General features: G+C 43.0%; 1 protein-coding gene across 6 annotated transcripts in view; it reads right to left on the reverse strand.

Moving 5' to 3' along the window:
- Positions 1 to 18,868, reverse strand: part of OCA2 (OCA2 melanosomal transmembrane protein) — a 535,577-nt gene that overhangs the window by 196,889 nt on the left and 319,820 nt on the right. For 4 of the 6 annotated variants that reach the window (XM_053582039.1, XM_053582036.1, XM_053582041.1 and 1 more), the window contains one exon: positions 15,218 to 15,311. The exons of the other annotated variants lie outside the window; for them this stretch is intronic. In XM_053582039.1, the coding sequence (XP_053438014.1) occupies positions 15,218 to 15,311 (94 nt within the window). The remainder of the gene's footprint in view (positions 1 to 15,217; positions 15,312 to 18,868) is intronic. 6 annotated transcript variants of the gene reach the window in all.

Raw genomic sequence — 18,868 nt, forward strand, 5'->3', positions numbered from 1 at the left:
AGGTTGCACAATTCTTAGGCGACAAACTTTTACGGAAACTCCAAAATGGCGATAGGACATGGAAGGCGGTTACCATGGTAACAGTAAACTGTAAATCAGGTATATGTTTCACAACCACTCACAGCGCCACCTGGTGTCCAGAAAGTATATTGCAGTATGAATATATTCCTACGAAAGTTGATCCCTACAGCAGACATACAGATATTTATAGGTATATTTCTTTTTTTTTTTTTTTTTGTAGAGACAGAGTCTCACTTTATGGCCCTGGGTAGAGTGCCGTGGCCTCACCCAGCTCACAGCAACCTCCAACTCCTGGGCTTAAGCGATTCTCTTGCCTCAGCCTCCCGAGTAGCTGAGACTACAGGCGCCCGCCACAACGCCCGGCTATTTTTTGGTTGCAGTTTGGCCGGGGCCGGGTTCGAACCCACCACCCTCGGTATATGGGGCCGGCGCCCTACCGACTGAGCCACAGGGGATTTCAACACACAAGAATATTTTTGTAGTTGGTGACTTTTTTTGTTTTGTTTTGTTTTGGTTTGGTTTTCGTGGGGTTTTTTTGTTGTTGTTTTGTTTTGTTTGTTTTGTTGTTTGCTTTTTCCTCACAATTTTCTTAGAGCAGATTTCGATAACTTTTTATATAGATATATTTTTTATTTCTATGTCTTCTAATTTTAATTTCTTCTTTTTTCTCATTTAACACTCCTTCTAACACCACTTTTTTCTCTCTGTTTTTTCCTTTCTTACAATTATTTTAAGATTATCACTATTTTATCACAGTTGTTCTTATATTGCTGTTGTCGTGGCTGTTGCCTGTATGTCTATGTGTTTCCGTCTGTCTCTGCATCTATGGGCCCATGTGCCTGGTAACTTTTGTATCTATTTATTTGTTCATTTGGTCTCAATGAGCTTGGTGTTACGACCTGCAACTCTGAGCTCCTAAAACTCCCCTCCACTATCACTCCGTGATCTGGAGATCTGCCCCCCACCAGGAGTCCAGATTCTTGGGTGAACTCTCAAGAGGTGTAGACAGGACCTGGACTGCAGCTGGCCAGTGCTGACTCTGTAGCAAAGGAGCGAGAAGATGACGGTCAGCTGAGAGGGAATTACACTGGAGCAGAGGTGCCCCGAGGTGCAGAGCAACAGCCGTCTTCAGCAATGACAAGGCCCACCCTCAGATATCCCATATCCTCTCCTCCTGTCTTCCTGGGCAACCAGATGAGGCCCAGCATCTTCTCACATGGCAACCACCATGGAACAGACCTGGGACTGAAACACAGGCCCCGGGATTAAAGGGTTTTCCTGAGACGGTACCAACCTGGGTGGAACACGGGGACTAGAAAACACACCCGCAGAGCTGGGAAACTCCCAGGGTGGGGCTGATCCAGAGGACTGCTCTACTGAGCATAAGAGGCACCTGGCCCTTAGGGGATCACCAGCCTATAGACGAAGGAGGCCAAGAGGCTACAGCCAACAACTGATCGTTCTCTGAATACAAACCCGCAGGACTAAAGACAGGGCCTGAGGCACAGGTTCTGGGAACTCAAATCAGCCTCTCCTCTGCAGAAGAATCTGGCAAGGTCAGAAACAAACTCCCACAGGGTTGTTCCCTTCACCCAGTAACATAAACTAAGGATGGGGCTGGAACTGAGTGAACACCTCCAGCCTCCATCAAGTGCCCGAGGTTGACAGGCCACACCACCCCCTGCTGGATAAAGACAGAGAACAGCGGCCTAGTCGAGCAGACACAGACTACCTTGTGACTTAGGCAGGTGCAAATCCCTGGAGTATCTGCTTACTGCAGACAACTGACTGGGTCACAGCCCTGTGGGGCTAGCAGCAACTGGGTGTGACAGAGCTGCAAGGTGGGGAAGGAGGCATCAATCTTCCCAGACTGATCTATTTACTGGTGGCTCTTCCTGACTCCATGCAGCACTGGAGCAAGCCATTTTAGAGCAGTCACCAGGCCCCTGTGATCTAGTTCCCAGGGACCTCTTGAACTCTCCCATCCAAGGCAGCTGCTGACTGAGACAATTGACTTGGACTTTTTGAACTGAGTCACTCACCTGGGGACTATCCAGGTGGTGCAATGGGTATGTGGTTGTAGGAAGGTTTGATTTTCCTTTTCCATTTCTTGCCTGTGGTGGGTGGGGTGACTTAATTGGTAGTATTTCTCCACAGCTGAGACTTCAACCCAGAGTAACTCTTTCACTAGGGTCACATAGAAATCAGCTGAAAACAAGACAGAACCACTTAGCCCCTCTACACCAAACAGGGCCCCAGTTTCTCAGGCCACATCACTGTACAGGTCCTCGACAAAACATCAGAGGAAAATCAAAGGGAGTAAAACAATCATGGGGTGGAATCAGTGGAAAAACTCTGGTAACATGAAAAATCAGAATAGATCAACCCCCCCCCCCAAGGAAAGATACGGCAGATGTAATTGAAGATCCCATTCACAAACAACTGGCTGAGATGTCAGAAATCAAATTCAGAATTTGGATGGCAAACAAGAAGTTGGAATTCATGGAGCAATTCAAAAGCTGTCTCAAGAATTTAACAAATTTAAATGCAAAACCACCAAAGACTTAGACACACTGAAACAAGAATTTGCTGTCCTCAAAGATTAGAAAAATACAGTAGAATCCCTTAGCAACAGAATGGACCAAGCAGAAGAAAGGATTTCCAACATTGAAGATAAAGCCTTTGAACGCTCCCAAACTCTCAAAGAGGAAGAGAAATGGAGAGCAAAAATGGATCACTCACTCAGAGAGCTCTGGGATAACTCGAAGAAGGCAAATATCCGACTCATAGGAATTCCTGAAACAGATGAAGTGGCCTCACTGGGCGCAGAGGCCCTTCTGCATTAAATTATGAAAGAGAATTTTCCAGACATGCCTAGAGAACCTGAAATTCAACTAGCAGATAGCTTCAGAACCCAAGCACAACTCAACCCCAATAAGTCATCCAGGCATATCATAATTAACTTCACTGAAGTTAATATGAAGGAGAAAATTCTCAAAGCGGCCAGGTGAAAGAAATCTATTACCGTCAAAGGGAAGAACATTAGAATGACTGCATATCTCTCTGCTGAAACTTTTCAAGCCAGAAGAGGGTGGTCATCAACGTTTAATCTCCTCAAGCAAAATAACTTTCAACCCCGGATCTTGACGCAGCTAAACTGAGTTTCATTTATGACAGAGAAATTAAATACTTTAACGACATACATATGATAAAGAAATTTGCCATAACCAAACCAGCTCTTCAGGATATTCTCAGACCTATCCTCCATAATAACCAACCCAATCCTCTACTACAAAAGTAAACTCACTCAGAAACTTCTGATCAAACTCCAACTTCCACAATGGCAAAAGGATTAAAAATGCCCACTGGACTTTCAAAAAACTCAATACCCCAAATTTCACCAAACTTATCAATACTCTCCATTAATGTGAATGGCTTAAACTGCCCTCTAAAGAGACATAGGTTAGCTGACTGGATACAAAAACTCAGGCCAGACATTTGTTGCATACAAGAGTCACATCTTAACTTAAAAGACAAATACAGACTCAGGGTGAAAGGTCATCCATATTTCAGGCAAATGGTAACCAGAAAAAAGCAGGTGTTGCAATTTTATTTGCAGATACAGTAGGCTTTAAACCATCAAAAGTAAGGAAGGACAAGAATGGTCACTTCATATTTGTTAAGGGTAATACTCAATATGACGAGATCTCAATTATTAATATCTATGCACCCAACCAGAATGCACCTCAATTTAGAAGAGAAACTCTAACAGACATGAGTAACTTGATTTCCTCCAGCTCCATAATCGTTGGAGATTTCAACACTCCCTTGGCAGTGTTGGATCGATCCTCCAGAAAGAAGATGAGCAAAGAAATCTTAGATTTAAACCTAACCATTCAATATTTAGATTTAGCAGACATCTACAGAACATTTCATCCCAACAAAACTGAATACACATACTTCTCATCAGCTCACGGAACTTACTCCAAAATTGATCACATTTTAGGTCACAAGTCTAACCTCAGTAAATTTAAAGGAATAGAAATTATTCCATGCATCTTCTCGGACCATCATGGAATAAAACTTGAATTGAGTAACAACAGGAATCTGCATATTCATACAAAAACATGGAAGTTAAATAACCTTATGCTGAATGATAGCTGGGTCAGAGATGAGATTAAGAAAGAAATCACCAATTTTTTGGAACAAAATGACAATGAAGACACAAACTATCAGAACCTATGGGACACTGCAAAGGCAGTTCTAAGAGGGAAATTTATAGCACTGCAAGCCTTCCTCAAGAGAACGGAAAGAGAGGAAGTTAACAACTTAATGGGACATCTCACGCAACTGGAAAAGGAAGAACATTCCAACCCCAAACCCAGTAGAAGAAAAGAAATAACCAAAATTAGAGCAGAATTAAATGAAATTGAAAACAAAAGAATAATACAACAGATCAATAAATCAAAAAGCTGGTTTTTTGAAAAGGTCAATAAAATAGATAAACCTCTGGCCAACCTAATCAGGAAAAAAAGAGTAAAATCTCTAATATCATCAATCAGAAACAACAAAGACGAAATAACCACAGACTCATCAGAAATCCAAAAAATCCTTAATGAATATTACAAGAAACTTTATTCTCAGAAATATGAAAATCTGAAGGAAATAGACCGATACTTGGAAGCACGCCACCTTCCAAGACTTAACCAGAATCAAGTGGAAATGTTGAACAGACCCATATCAAGTTCAGAAATAGCATCAACTATACAAAACCTCCCTAAAAAGAAAAGCCCGGGACCAGATGGTTTCACGTCAGAATTCTACCAAACCTTTAAAGAGGAATTAGTACCTATATTACTCAACCTGTTCCAAAATGTAGAAAAAGAACGAAGACTACCCAACACGTTCTATGAAGCAAACATCACCCTGATCTCCAAACCAGGAAAAGACCCAACAAGAAAAGAAAATTATAGACCAATATCACTAATGAATATAGATGCAAAAATATTCAACAAGATCCTAACAAACAGAATCCAGCAACACATCAAACAAATTATACATCATGACCAAGTTGGTTTTATCCCAGGGTCTCAAGGCTGGTTCAATATACGTAAATCTATAAATGTAATTCAGCACATAAACAAATTAAAAAACAAAGACCATATGATTCTCTCAATCGATGCAGAAAAAGCTTTTGATAATATCCAGCATCCCTTCATGATCAGAACACTCAAGAAAATTGGTCTAGAAGGGACTTTTCTTAAACTGATAGAGGCTATCTACAGCAAACCCACAGCCAATATCATATTGAATGGAGTTAAATTGGAATCATTTCCACTCAGATCAGGAACCAGACAAGGCTGCCCATTGTCTCCATTGCTTTTCAACATTGTAATGGAAGTTTTAGTCACCGCAATTAGGGAAGAAAAGGCGATCAAGGGTATCCATATAGTGTCAGAAGAGATCAAACTCTCGCTCTTCGCAGATGATATGATTGTGTATCTGGAAAACACTAGGGACTCTACTACAAAACTCCTAGAAGTGATCAAGGAATACAGCAGCGTCTCAGGTTACAAAATCAACATTCATAAATCGGTAGCCTTTATATACACCAACAACAGTCAAATTGAAAAAGCAGTTAAGGACTCTATCCCATTCACAGTAGTGCCAAAGAAGATGAAATATTTGGGAATTTACCTAAAAAAAGACGTGAAAGATCTCTATAAAGAGAACTATGAAACTCTAAGAAAAGAAATAGCTGAAAATGTTAACAAATGGAAAAACATACCATGCTCATGGCTAGGAAGAATCAACATTATCAAAATGTCCATACTACCCAAAGCAATATATAATTTCAACGCACTCCCTATTAAAGCTCCACTGTCATATTTTAAAGATCTTGAAAAAACATTACTTCGTTTTATATGGAATCAGAAAAAACCTCGAATAGCCAAGACATTACTCAGAAATAAAAACAAAACAGGAGGAATCACACTACCAGACCTCAGACTTTACTACAAATCGATAGTGATCAAAACAGCATGGTATTGGCACAAAAACAGAGAAGTAGATATCTGGAACAGAATAGAGAACCAAGAGATGAATCCAGCTACTTACCGCTATTTGATTTTTGACAAGCCAATTAAAAACATTCAGTGGGGAAAAGATTCCCTATTTAACAAATGGTGCTGGGTGAACTGGCTGGCAACCCGCAGAAGACTGAAATTGGACCCACACCTTTCACCATTAACTAAGATAGACTCTCATTGGATTAAAGCTTTAAACTTAAGACATGAAACTATAAAAATAATAGAGGAGAATGCAGGGAAAACCCTTGAAGAAATTGGTCTGGGTGAGTATTTCATGAGGAGAACCCCCCGGGCAATTGAAGCAGCTTCAAAAATACACTACTGGGACTTGATCAAACTAAAAAGCTTCTGCACAGCTAAGAACACAGTAAGCAGAGCAAGCAGACAGCCCTCAGAATGGGAGAAGATATTTGCAGGGTATATCTCTGACAAAGGTTTAATAACCAGAATCCACAGAGAACTCAAACGCATCAGCAAGAAAAAAACAAGGGATCCCATCGCAGGCTGGGCAAGGGATTTGAAGAGAAACTTCTCTGAAGAAGACAGGCGCACGGCCTTCAGACATATGAAAAAATGCTCATCATCTTTAATCATCAGAGAAATGCAAATCAAAACTACTTTGAGATATCATCTAACTCCAATGAGACTAGCCTATATCACAAAATCTCAAGACCAGAGATGTTGGCGTGGATGCGGAGAAAAGGGAACACTTCTGCACTGCTGGTGGGAATGCAAATTAATACATTCCTTTTGGAAAGATATATGGAGAACACTCAGAGATCTAAAAATAGATCTGCCATTCAATCCTGTAATCCCTCTGCTGGGCATATACCCAGAAGACCAAAAATCACAACATAACAAAGATATTTGTACCAGAATGTTTATTGCAGCCCAATTCATAATAGCTAAGTCATGGAAAAAGCCCAAGTGCCCATCGATCCACGAATGGATTAATAAATTGTGGTATAAGTATACCATGGAATACTATGCAGCCTTAAAGAAAGATGGAGACTTTACCTCTTTCATGTTTACATGGATGGAGCTGGAACATATTCTTCTTAGTAAAGTATCCCAAGAATGGAAGAAAAAATACCCAATGTACACAGCCCTACTATGAAACTAATTTGGGACTCTCACATGAAAGCTATAACCCAGCTACAACTTAACAATAGGGGGAAGTGGGAAAGGGGGGGGGTGGGTAGAGGGAGGGGAATCGGAGGGATCACACCTGTGGTGCATATTACAGGGGTATTTGCGAAACTTGGTAAATGTAGAATGTAAATGTTTTGGCACAGTAACTGAGATAACGCCGGAAAGGCTATGTTAACCACTGTGATAAAAATGTGTCAAATGGCTTATGAAGTGAGTGTATGATGCCCCATAATCATATCATTGTATACAGTTATGATTTAATAAAAAAAAAAAGAATAGGGAGAAGGGGGAAAGGGAGGGGAGGGAGGGGGGAGGTAGGTGGAGGGAGGGGGATTAATGGGATTACACCTGCGGTGCATCTTACAAGGGTATATGTGAATCCTAGTAAATGTGGAATGTAAAGTTCTTAGCAAAATAACTAAGAAAATACTACGAAAGCTATGTTAACTAGTGTGATGAAAATGTGTCAAACGATCTATGAACCAAGTGTATGGTGCCCCATGATCATACTAATGTACACAGCTATGATTTAATAAAAATAAATAAAAAGAAAGAAAACTGGTATATAAGGGACATTTCTTAAACTGATAGAGGCCATCTACAACAAACTCACAGCCAATATTGTATTGAATGGAGTTAAATTGAAACCATTTCCACTCAGATCAGGAACCAGGCAAGGTTGCCCACTGTCTCCACTGCTCTTTAAGATTGTAATGGAAGTTTTAACCATCAGAATTATGGAAGAAAAGGCGATCAAGGGTATCCATACAGGGTCAGAAGAGATCAAACGTTCACTCTTCGCAGATGACATAATTGTATATCTGGAAAACACTAGGGATTGTACTACAAAACTCTTAGAAGTGATCAAGGAATACAGCAGCGTGTCAGGTTACAAAATCAACATTCATAAATCAGTAGCTTTTATATATACCAACAATAGTCAAGCTGAAAAAACAGTTAAGAACTCTATTCCATTCACAGTAGTGCCAAAGAAGATGAAATATTTGAGAGTTTATCTAACAAAGGACATGAAAGATCTCTATAAAGAGAACTATGAAACTCTAAGAAAAGAAATAACTTAAAATGTTAACAAATGGAAAAATATAACATGGTCATGGCTGGGAAGAATCAACATTATTAAAATGTCCATATTACCCAAAGCAATATACAATTTTAATGCAATCCCTATTAAAACTCCACTGTCATACTTTAAAGATCTTGAAAACATAATACTCCATTTTATATGGAATCAGTAAAAACCTCGAATAGCCAAGACATTACTCAGAAATAAAAACAAAGCAGGAGGAATCACACTACCAGACTTCAGATTATACTATAAATTGACAGTGATCAAAACAGCATGGTAATGGCACAAAAACAGAGAGGTAGATGTATGGAACAGAATAGAGAACCAAGAGATGAACCCAGCTATTTACCGTTATTTGATCTTTGACAAGCCAATTAAAAACATTCAGTGGGGAAAAGATTCCCTATTTAACAAATGGTGCTAGATGAACTGGCTGGCCACCTGTAGAAGACTGAAACTGGACCCACACCTTTCACCATTAACTTAGATAGACTCTCACTGGATTAAAGATGTCAACTTAAGACATGAAACTATAAAAATACTAGAAGAGAGTGCAGGGAAAACTCTTGAAGAAATCGACCTGGGCGAGTATTTTATGAGGAGGACCCCCCAGGTAATTGAAGCAGCATCAAAAATACACTACTGGGACCTGATCAAACTAAAAAGCTTCTGCATAGCCAAGAACACAGTAAGTAAAGCGGCAGACAGCCCTCAGAATGGTAGAAGATATTTGCAGGTTATGTCTCCATCAAAGGGTTAATAACCATAATCCACAGAGAACTCAAACGTATAAGCAAGAAAAGAACAAATGATCCCATCTCAGGCTGGGCAAGGGACTTGAAGAGAAACTTCTCTGAAGAAGACAGGTGCATGGCGTACAGACATATGGAAAAATGCTCATCATCCTTAATCATCAGAGAAATGCAAATCAAAACTACTTTGAAATATCATCTAAGATTAGCCCATATCACAAAATCCCAAGACCAGAGATGTTGGCATGGATGTTGAGAAAAGGGAACACTTCTACACCACTGGTGGGAATGCAAATTAATACATTCCTTTTGGAAAGATGTTTGGAGAACACTTAGAGATCTAAAAATAGATCTGCCATTCAATCCTATAATTCCTCTACTAGGTATATACCCAGAATACCAAAAATCACATTATAACAAAGATATTTGTACCAGAATGTTTATTGCAGCCCAATTCATAATTGCTAAGTCATGGAAAAAGCCCAAGTGCCCATCGATCCACGAATGGATTAATAAATTGTGGTATATGTACACCATGGAATCATATGCAGCTTAAAGAAAGATGGAGACTTTACCTCTTTCATGTTTACATGGATGGAGGTGGAACATATTCTTCCTAGTAAAATATCTCAAGAATGGAAGAAAAAGTATCTAATGTACTCAGCCCTACTATGAAACTAATTTATGGTTTTCATATGAAAGCTATAACCCAGTTATAACCTAAGAATATGGGGAAGGGAGGGGGGCAGGGGGGAGGATGGGCAGAGAGAGGGTGATTGGTGGGATTACACCTACGGTGCATCTTACAAGGGTATATGTGAAACTTAGTAAATGTAGAATATAAATGTCTTAACACAATAATTAAGAAAATGCCAGGAAGGCTATGTTAAACGGTGTGATGAAAATGTGTCAAACGGTCTATAAAACCAGTGTATGGTGCCCCATGATCGCATTAATGTACACAGCTATGATTTAATAATAAAAAAAAGACAAAAGCAGAAATTGGTGAGGCAGAAAATAGAAAAGTATACCTAATAAATAAATCAGAATCTTAGTTTTTGAAAAATAAAGCAGAACTAGATAGATCAAATCAAAAACAAGTCCCCAGATAAGAAATGGGAGGTGTAAATCACCACTGAAACAGACAAAATTTTTAAATAATTATAAGAAGTTATTCACAGACCTCAATACCAACAATTTTATTAGGGTTATTTTAAGTTCTTGTGTATTCCAATATTTCTGATCCTGATGAAAACGTAATGCACTGTGGTGTTTCTCTTTTGAAGCAGTTCTGTCAGCTGTAGCGACCATGACACACTGCGTGTAGGGAGGAGCAGCCACATAGATCCCACACAGCTCAACAGACTGGAGCGGGGTACCCACTGAGAGTTGCAGAGACATGCTCACCTGACTGTTGACAAGGTCGCAGGAGCAATTCAAGGGAAAAGCACAGTCTTTACACCCAGTGATTCCAGTCATGTGCTGTCCGCGGGGGACAAAAAAACAAGAACCTTGATCTAAATTTCGCACCTCAAACAAAAATTAACTCAAAATGGAACATGAACTGTAATATAAAATATAAAACTATACAACTTTTAGGTAAAAAAAGATAGAAAATCTTTGCTTGGCAGAGAGTTCAAGTTCTCATGTTGTCATGCTTTGGACACCAAAAGCATGATATGTGAAAGGAAAATTTGGCACATTGGGCCTCCTTAAGATTCAAATCTTTTGCTTTGTAGAAGAACCTGTTAGTAGATGAATAGACAATTGGAGATTGGGAGGAAATGTCACATCAACTCTATTTATAATAACCACAGATTGGGAACAACCTAAGATGCTCTTCCACGCATGACTTATTAAACCAAATGTGGTACAGCTGTAGCACAGGATGCAGGAAAGGAATAAAATATTGATATGTGAGCTAACTCGGAGGAATTGCTGGGTCGTGATGCTGAGTGGAAAAGGCCAATCGGAAAGGTCACATATTGTGTGATTCCATTTATAGAGAATTCTTGCTATGACAGTGTTTTAGAGATGGAAGACAGATTAACTGTGGGGGTGGGTAAAGGTGAGAGGGAAGCAGATGTGGCTATAAAAAGATATAAAAAGTGATGGAACTCTGTACCTGGGCTGTGTTGATTTCAAAGTCCTGGTTTTACTATGGTTTTTTGAGAGTTTACTATTGGGAGCATCTGGGCAAAGTGTTCACAAGTTATCTCTCTCTGTGTCTCTCTCTTTCTCTGTTTAATTTAAAATTTGTTTAATAGCTGATGGGACTGCAAACTAATATGATATTTTTGGAAGGAAGTATGGACAACCGTCAAAGCACTCAAGCTAGACCTCCCATTTGATCCTGCAATCCCATTATTGGGCATCTACCCAGGAGGAAAAAAATGCTTTTACCATAAGGACACTTGCACTAAACTGTTTATCGCAGTTCAATTTACAATTGCCAAAATGTGGAAACAGCCTAAATGCCCACCAACCCAGCAATAGATTAACAAGCTGCGGTACATGTATACATGGAATACCATTCATCCATTAAAAAAGATGGAGACTTTACATCCTTTGTATTAATCTGGATGGGGAACACATTATTCTTAGTAAAGCATCACAAGAATGGAGAAGCAAGAATCCTATGTACTCAATTCTCATATGAGGACAGTTGATGACCTAGTACATGGTAGGGGGTGAGGAAAGGGGAGAACAGAGAGAAGGAAGTGGGGAGAGGGTGGGGGAAGGGAAGAGCAGAGAGAAGGAAGGAAGGAGAGGGGTGGGGAGCTTCACAGTGTGTAACACACCTTTGGGGGCGAGACACAATTATAAGAGGGACTTTAGCTAACACATGCAATCAATGTAACCAGTTCTTTGTATGCTCAATGAAAAAAATCCCCAACAATAAAAACAAAGAAAGTAAGGCAATACCCCCTCCAAAATAAAATAAAATTTGTTTAACAAAACCAGAAAAAGTCTAGATTAAAAATAAAGGTAACGTGTATCAATTTTGACTAAAGTTTATCTAAAAGCTCCTCGGCAAAGTTTAAAACACACAGATAAACTGAAAAATAGTCAATAATCTACTGAAAACTTACATGTCAGAACTTGTTCCTACAGATGCAAAGAGCGCTCCCCCCAAAATAGGAAGAATTCAAATCTCTCAAGAGAAACACATAGGCAAAGAATAAGAATATAAAGTTTACAAAATAAGAAATGCAAATACTCAATACTTAACAGGAAGAGTTTAATCTCAGTAGAATTAATTAAAACAAAACAGGAATCTATGGTTAGCCAGCCAGATGAACCCTGAGCGATTAAAGTGTGAGGCTCAGTGGTGAGGGTGGAGAGCAGCATTTCTGAGTGCCAGCCTGCCCATGTTACCCAGGTTCTTAAGACATTATTCATCTAGTCAGTGTCATAAATCAGGAACTTCATCTTCAATTATCAGAAATGAAAGCAAGTTTTACTTGTGAAGATATTTATCATTGTGACAGTGAAGAACAGGAAGCACCCCCGGTGCCTCAGGGTGAAATAAACAGGCATATATCTGTGTGTTGCAGCATCAATACTCCACTTTGGAGGAGTAATTAATGGCCTGATAAAATGCTCACAACAGCTTATAAAGAATAAACAAGGTAGGATACAATGTGATTAAGAAACATTGTTAAAAAACAAATACATATCATCCAGGAAGCAGGGAAATGTAAGAAAACTTAACAAATTATCATCAGTGGTTATTTCTGGGTGGCAAAATTATAGTTTACTCATATATTTTATTGTTTTATGCAATAAACAGAGCAGGAATTTAACATTTTGTGATGTGTACCACAGGAAGCCACCTCTATGGAAAGAAATTTTTAAATAAGTCAGATAGAACTCAGATTGTGCGTCTGCCACAGCAAATCCAGCATGTGGTGCCCATACGGCCTCCAACAATTAGATGGTTATTCCCTGGGAAATCCATTCTGATTCTCACACAGCAGGACCTGGCAAGAAGGGTGGTCAGAGCTGGGAGAAGAACTAGAACCAGCGAAGGCACAGCTGCTCTCTGAGACAGAGAAGATAACGTGACTCACAAGGCCGGGGCCAGTGAAATTTTAGGGAGCCAACTGGCAGTCTTGCCCAAGGTTTCTGAGGCCATCAAGTTCCTAAGTGCCGTTCACTACTGTAACAGCAGACACACACATAGACAGTGTCACACACAGTGCTCCAAAGGTGAGACCTACATGGGAAGTCCAGCTCACACACGTGTCACCCACTGGAGCTGACCTACAGGGACTTTGCATATTCTGGTATGGGGACACCTGCCCTTTCAGGTGGGCAGATTCCCTGGTCACCATTCCAAAGTGATGCTGTGGGAAAGACCAGACTTGGGTGCACTGTTACCCTAAAAACCCTCAATGTTTTCACAGTATTAACACCAGGCCTTCCGTGCCCACCTGTGAGACCAGCCGGCATTGTACCATGGCTATGAGGCTTTCCTGCTCTCTTTAGTACCGCCTATGGGTCCCCAGAAAGCAGACAGGCCACTGTTCAGGGTGCTTGGCCAACCAAAGCAGAGATCAAAGGCTGAATGACAGACAGCCTTCCAGAAATCAGGAGCCTGGCCCAAACAGGAGGGGACTGGGACTGCTGGACCCACATCTGTGTCTCCACTGCCCCTTGTCTCTGCCCCCTCCCTGCCTTCTCTGGGTCTGGACCCACACTGCCTGGGGGCACAGATGAGAAGATGGCAGTGTAGGGTGGCCTTGCTGCGAGGCCACCACCACAGCTGCTACAATGACTGCCATTCTTACTAAGAGAATTCTTGTTTGAGTGATGGATTATTTCTTCTATCCTCTCAGAAGCAGATGAGAGTCTGAAGAGGAAGAAGGTGGCTGAGCACTAGGTTCTGAGCCTTGTCTCTGAGTGGCAGGGTCAGCAAAGTGCCCGGCTCCATGGCTGTTATGTAGCCCCCTCACCAGCCAAGGTCTTTCCCACACACATGTCACCCTGGAGTGTAATTCAAATTAATGTCTCAGAAAAATTACAAAGTATCACAACTTCCTCAAGAACTATGGAAACGGCCAAAAGAGCAATCTGACAAAAGTCAGAACCCCGTTAGACACAGAGACTGCCTGTGGTGCCACCCTGCTGTGACAGTGGGGCCTGAGCACCAAGCTGGCCGCAGCAGCAATGCCTGAGGCCAGGGCCACTGCCTCCCCCAGCTGCAGGTCTGGTCTCTCCGCCACTTAGCCAACACCAAACCATCCCTGTGCACACACCCATCTGTGAGTTTATAGTCAAAGAACTTTGCAGGATTCTTGCTCAACACCAAATAAATTAAGCGCATTCTGACAGCACCATTTTTCAGGGGCTGCCAACCTCAGTTCTGCCCACTGACCTGCTTGCAGTGTGCAACTGTGCCACTTGGACACTGGCTCGCAGGCAGTCAGGACCCCAAGGTAGACCCAGCTCCCCACCCAGATCAGGGCCTCTTTTGCAGGCACCAAAGGCAGGTGCCTCTGAATAGGAAGAAACGTGCTAGGTGTGCCCCCTAGGAGCCACGCCTCTGTGCAGACCTCCTGAGAGTGCCCCCCCACAGGCCTTGCCTCTGTGCAGAGCTCCTGAGGGTATCCCCCCATGGACCTCACTGCTGTGCAGACCTCCTGACGGGGCCTCACCATGGGCCCTTCCTCTGTACAGAGCTCCTAAGGGTGTGCACCAGAAGACACAGGGAACACTGCTATGTGACGCCCAGTACCACCACCCAGTTCTAGGCTGCAGCAAGGGCCGCAGTGTCCCGCTATGTACCATCTTCATAGATAGTTAAGGCATAAGCCCCATTGGACTCTTCAAAAAGACAGCAACATGGAATAACTGGCAGCCCACAGCCCTTTACTGGGCTCCTGACTCAACAACCTGAATCATTCAGAATGTCTGAATTACCCACAGTGTTACATCTAATCCCAGCAGTACATATTTAATGCGTTTTTTTCCTGTGCTAACCTCACCTATACCAAAATCTCTCTAAATGCTAAAACGTGCTTATCCTGGGTTTAATAATTTGCTTTGTGCTTTTTCTTTTAAGCTTAGAAATTAGATAGTTCAAAGAATTTTTAAATACATTTTTAAAATACCTGAAAAATTCCATGAATGAGAACCCATATCCGTGCTGTTCTGCAATCCCTGCACACACGACATTTGCTGAGGCTCCAATCAGCGTCCCATTACCTAAAACCAAAATTTCAATAATAAAATCTCAGCTTATCTTGGTGGTGAGTTTCTGTCCTGTGTTGTTCCACGATCTGTGAATCATCCCAAAGGCTTTGGTTTGATGATGACTTTACAGGCACCATCAAAGTGATTGGTTTGCAAATATCTGGAAACACACGGACACAAATGCATCCACACACTCAACCAGAAAATAAACTCACTGCCTATAAATATCATGATTCATTTCTGGATAAGGCTATGCTGACCCATGAGACAGAGAAGTGGCAAAGTGCTGACCAGAACGGACAGAAACTGAGGGACCAGGGGCAGCTATGAGAGGAAACACAAGCAGGTCACAGGTAAAGGTGAGAATGTGTGTCAACTGGAATCAACTCTCAGATGAGAGTCACCTTCCTCAGGACTTCAGGCCTACACACCTACCAGGAAAATTTCAGTGGACAAAAGATGAATAAAAGCTACCAGATGGAGCCACTTGACTTGGCATTCTGTACCAAAGGGCCTCCTTCCCATAAAACACTCTCTGGTCAGGGCAGCGCCTGTGGCTCAGTCGGTAAGGCACCGGCCCCATATACCGAGGGTGGCGGGTTCAAACCCGGCCTCGGCCGAACTGCAACCAAAAAATAGCCGGGCGTTGTGGCGGGCGCCTGTAGTCCCAGCTACTCGGGAGGCTGAGGCAAGAGAATCGCTTAAGCCCAGGAGTTGGAGGTTGCTGTGAGCTGTGTGAGGCCACGGCACTCTACCGAGGGCCATAAAGTGAGACTCTGTCTCTACAAAAAAAAAAAAAACACTCTCTGGTCAGCCCCTACAGTCAAACACATGTAGTCCTCAAAGCCTGGGAGAGGCATGGGCCAGAGCTTGCCAAGCAGGCCATCTACCCCCACACTCACACACACCCAGGGAAGGCTGAATTCATGCGGCCAAGTCGACAAGCTTTCCCATCCCACTGAACCATGGTGGTCAGCATTTGGGGACAGGCACTTGACCTAGACTCAGTACAGCTCAGTTCTGACATCTGTTCTCAGACTGTCGAAAAAAAGACTCTCTCTCTCTCTCTCTCTCTCTCTCTCTTTCTCTCTCTCTCTCAGATTGGTGAACTAAAGGATGGGTCAGCAAGGGATGAGTCTCACGCTGGCTGAGCCCTTCCTGTGGACAGTCACGGAGAATATCTGCAGGGCTGGAGCAAGTAGCGATGTGCACTTGTCCACGGCAGTGTAGCCCTGACAGCCTCCCCAGGGTGCCACAGCATGGATGCATCTGTCCCATCACTTCTGCCAGGCTGAGAACCCTTCCAAGCTGTCCTGCGTGGTGACTGTTTCCTGTGAGGAGCTGTGCAGAGGCAGAGTGCTGGCAAGCCTCAGTCCTGTGTTCCCAATGCCAGGCAGGCCTCTCCTTCCCACCACAGGATAGTTTTCCAGCCTCATGGGAGGCGGGAAGGCAGGGAGGAGAATGTTTATGTCACATCGAAGGCTCCAAGATGGTCACCCATGTCTTCTTTGTCAGTGGAGAGAGACAAGCACGGCAGCGCTCAGCCACAGCAGGTGCAGCAGATAGAACAACCGAGATGTGGGGGATGAGCTGGGTCGGCCCACACACACACATAATGGAAATGACGTCTGCCCATCAGGGTGATGGGAACATGCTAGACTTGGATTCTGAAAACCTCCCCTGAACTCATGAATCTTCTAAGCTTTATAACATTAGAAAATAGATGATCATTTCTGTGATATCAATTTGTATTTGGTTGTAAGGAAAGGAAGATGTAAAAGGAGATGCCGTCCAGGTGGCAGGTGGTGAGCAGCTGAGCAAGCCCAGAGGCATCTGCTGTGGACCTCAGCAAGCCCTGAGGACCAGTTACCTCCACCGTGTGTGCTGCTACTGTCAACAGCGTGCAGAGTGGGCCCCACACACAGGCTGGGGATGGCTCTGGGCATCACAGCATCTTCCATCTGGACACAATGGTGTGCAGACAAAGAAGCAGGACCACCATCCCTCTTCTGAGGTTTGTCCTCCGGACCAGGACACTAATTACCAGGAGGCCCTCCTGCCACACAGACAACACCCGCTAAAGTTGCCCTGATTCCACATGGCTCTGTCTGCCCAGCTCCATGCTGGCCCCTGGCAGGGGGAGGGGTGCACCTGCCTGGCCCTGACTGTCAGCAGCAGGGAAGAGACAGGGAACAGCTCCATCTGTGTGAAGGGAGGGCCTTCATCACCTTCCCTGGCACCTCAGTGTAGCTATGGGGTTTGCACAACTATAAGAATACAAGCACATGGTTCAGATGTGGATGGTTGCTGCAGGAGTAAGATGCTGGCAGGGTCTGACAGTGCCCCCAGGGCACGGGGCTGCATGAAGTGAGGAGGCTGACACCCTCTGTCACTGCCCCAGCCAAAGCCTCCTTCCTGGGCCCCATGTGCTGAGACTTGCATGGGCTTGGCTGTGCATGTGAACAGCTTCACTTGTCTTCACCTGTCCTGGCATGTAGACCACCCTGTACAGAGAGATGGTCTACAGCATAACAAGAGAGGCGTTTAAACTACTCCTGGCTGTTTCTGATGAACACTGCACAGAGAGAAACTAGTGCAACTTCCTGCATCGATCAGCCAGCACAAGCTGGATTATCCAGGTCATGCTCGCAAACCACTGATAATGTTCCACTGGACAGAAAACATAAAAATTAGCATCCCCCGTGGTGAGGTGAAAGCATAAAAATTAGCATCCCCCGTGGTGAGGTAAAGAGACACCAGTCCTTCAGATAGGACTATGACAGGTGTTATGGCAGGTGCCTGTAGTGCCAGCCACTCAGGAGGCTAAAACAGGAGAATCCCTTAAGCCCAGAATTTTGGGGCTGTTGTGAGCTGTGATCATGCCACTGCACTCTAGCCTATCTCTAAAATAAATAATTAAAATTAAATAATAAAGATCTAAAAACTTTAAACCTTATTATTCACCACAGCTGTATCCTTGCTTCCAGAATGTGCTCAGTCAGTCAGTATTTAATCCTATTTTAGGTATTAGCTATAAACAGTCCACATTAACATTGTTCCTTGAGAAATCTCCTCATGTTCACCTGTCCTGCTAGCCTGGGAGGGATTTCCCCCTTTACCTGCCCAGAGCAGCCCCTCTGACCATCCCCATCACTCCCTGGTACACCTGTGACAGGAGTGCCCATCTGTGCTGCAGGGGACTGTCCTTCCCATGCAGGACAGGGATGAGGTGCTTCTGGTCTGCACAACACCAGGTCACAGCAAACGCTTGCTAAGGTAGAACGAACAAAAGCCCTCACAGAGGATGTTCTTCCAGGTGTCCTGGGATGCCACTTCTTACTGCCAGTGTTAAATATAGCCCTGAATGGAGGGACTGCTTACCTTGGGCTGGTACTCAGATGGAGTTATTACCACAGTTCTACACTCTCCTAAGAACTGAAGACCCCAGTCACTGAGTTAAGTGGAGTAGCCATCTCCAGAAATTATAAAAAATTCACTGGATGACATTAATCCCCCTTTGCAACCAAGAAGATAAACTAACAAGAAAATTATTGATTTAATAGTCAGAG

The sequence above is a fragment of the Nycticebus coucang genome, chromosome 2 (assembly GCF_027406575.1).
Source record: "Nycticebus coucang isolate mNycCou1 chromosome 2, mNycCou1.pri, whole genome shotgun sequence".
In the NCBI taxonomy this organism is placed as follows: Eukaryota; Metazoa; Chordata; class Mammalia; order Primates; family Lorisidae; genus Nycticebus; species Nycticebus coucang.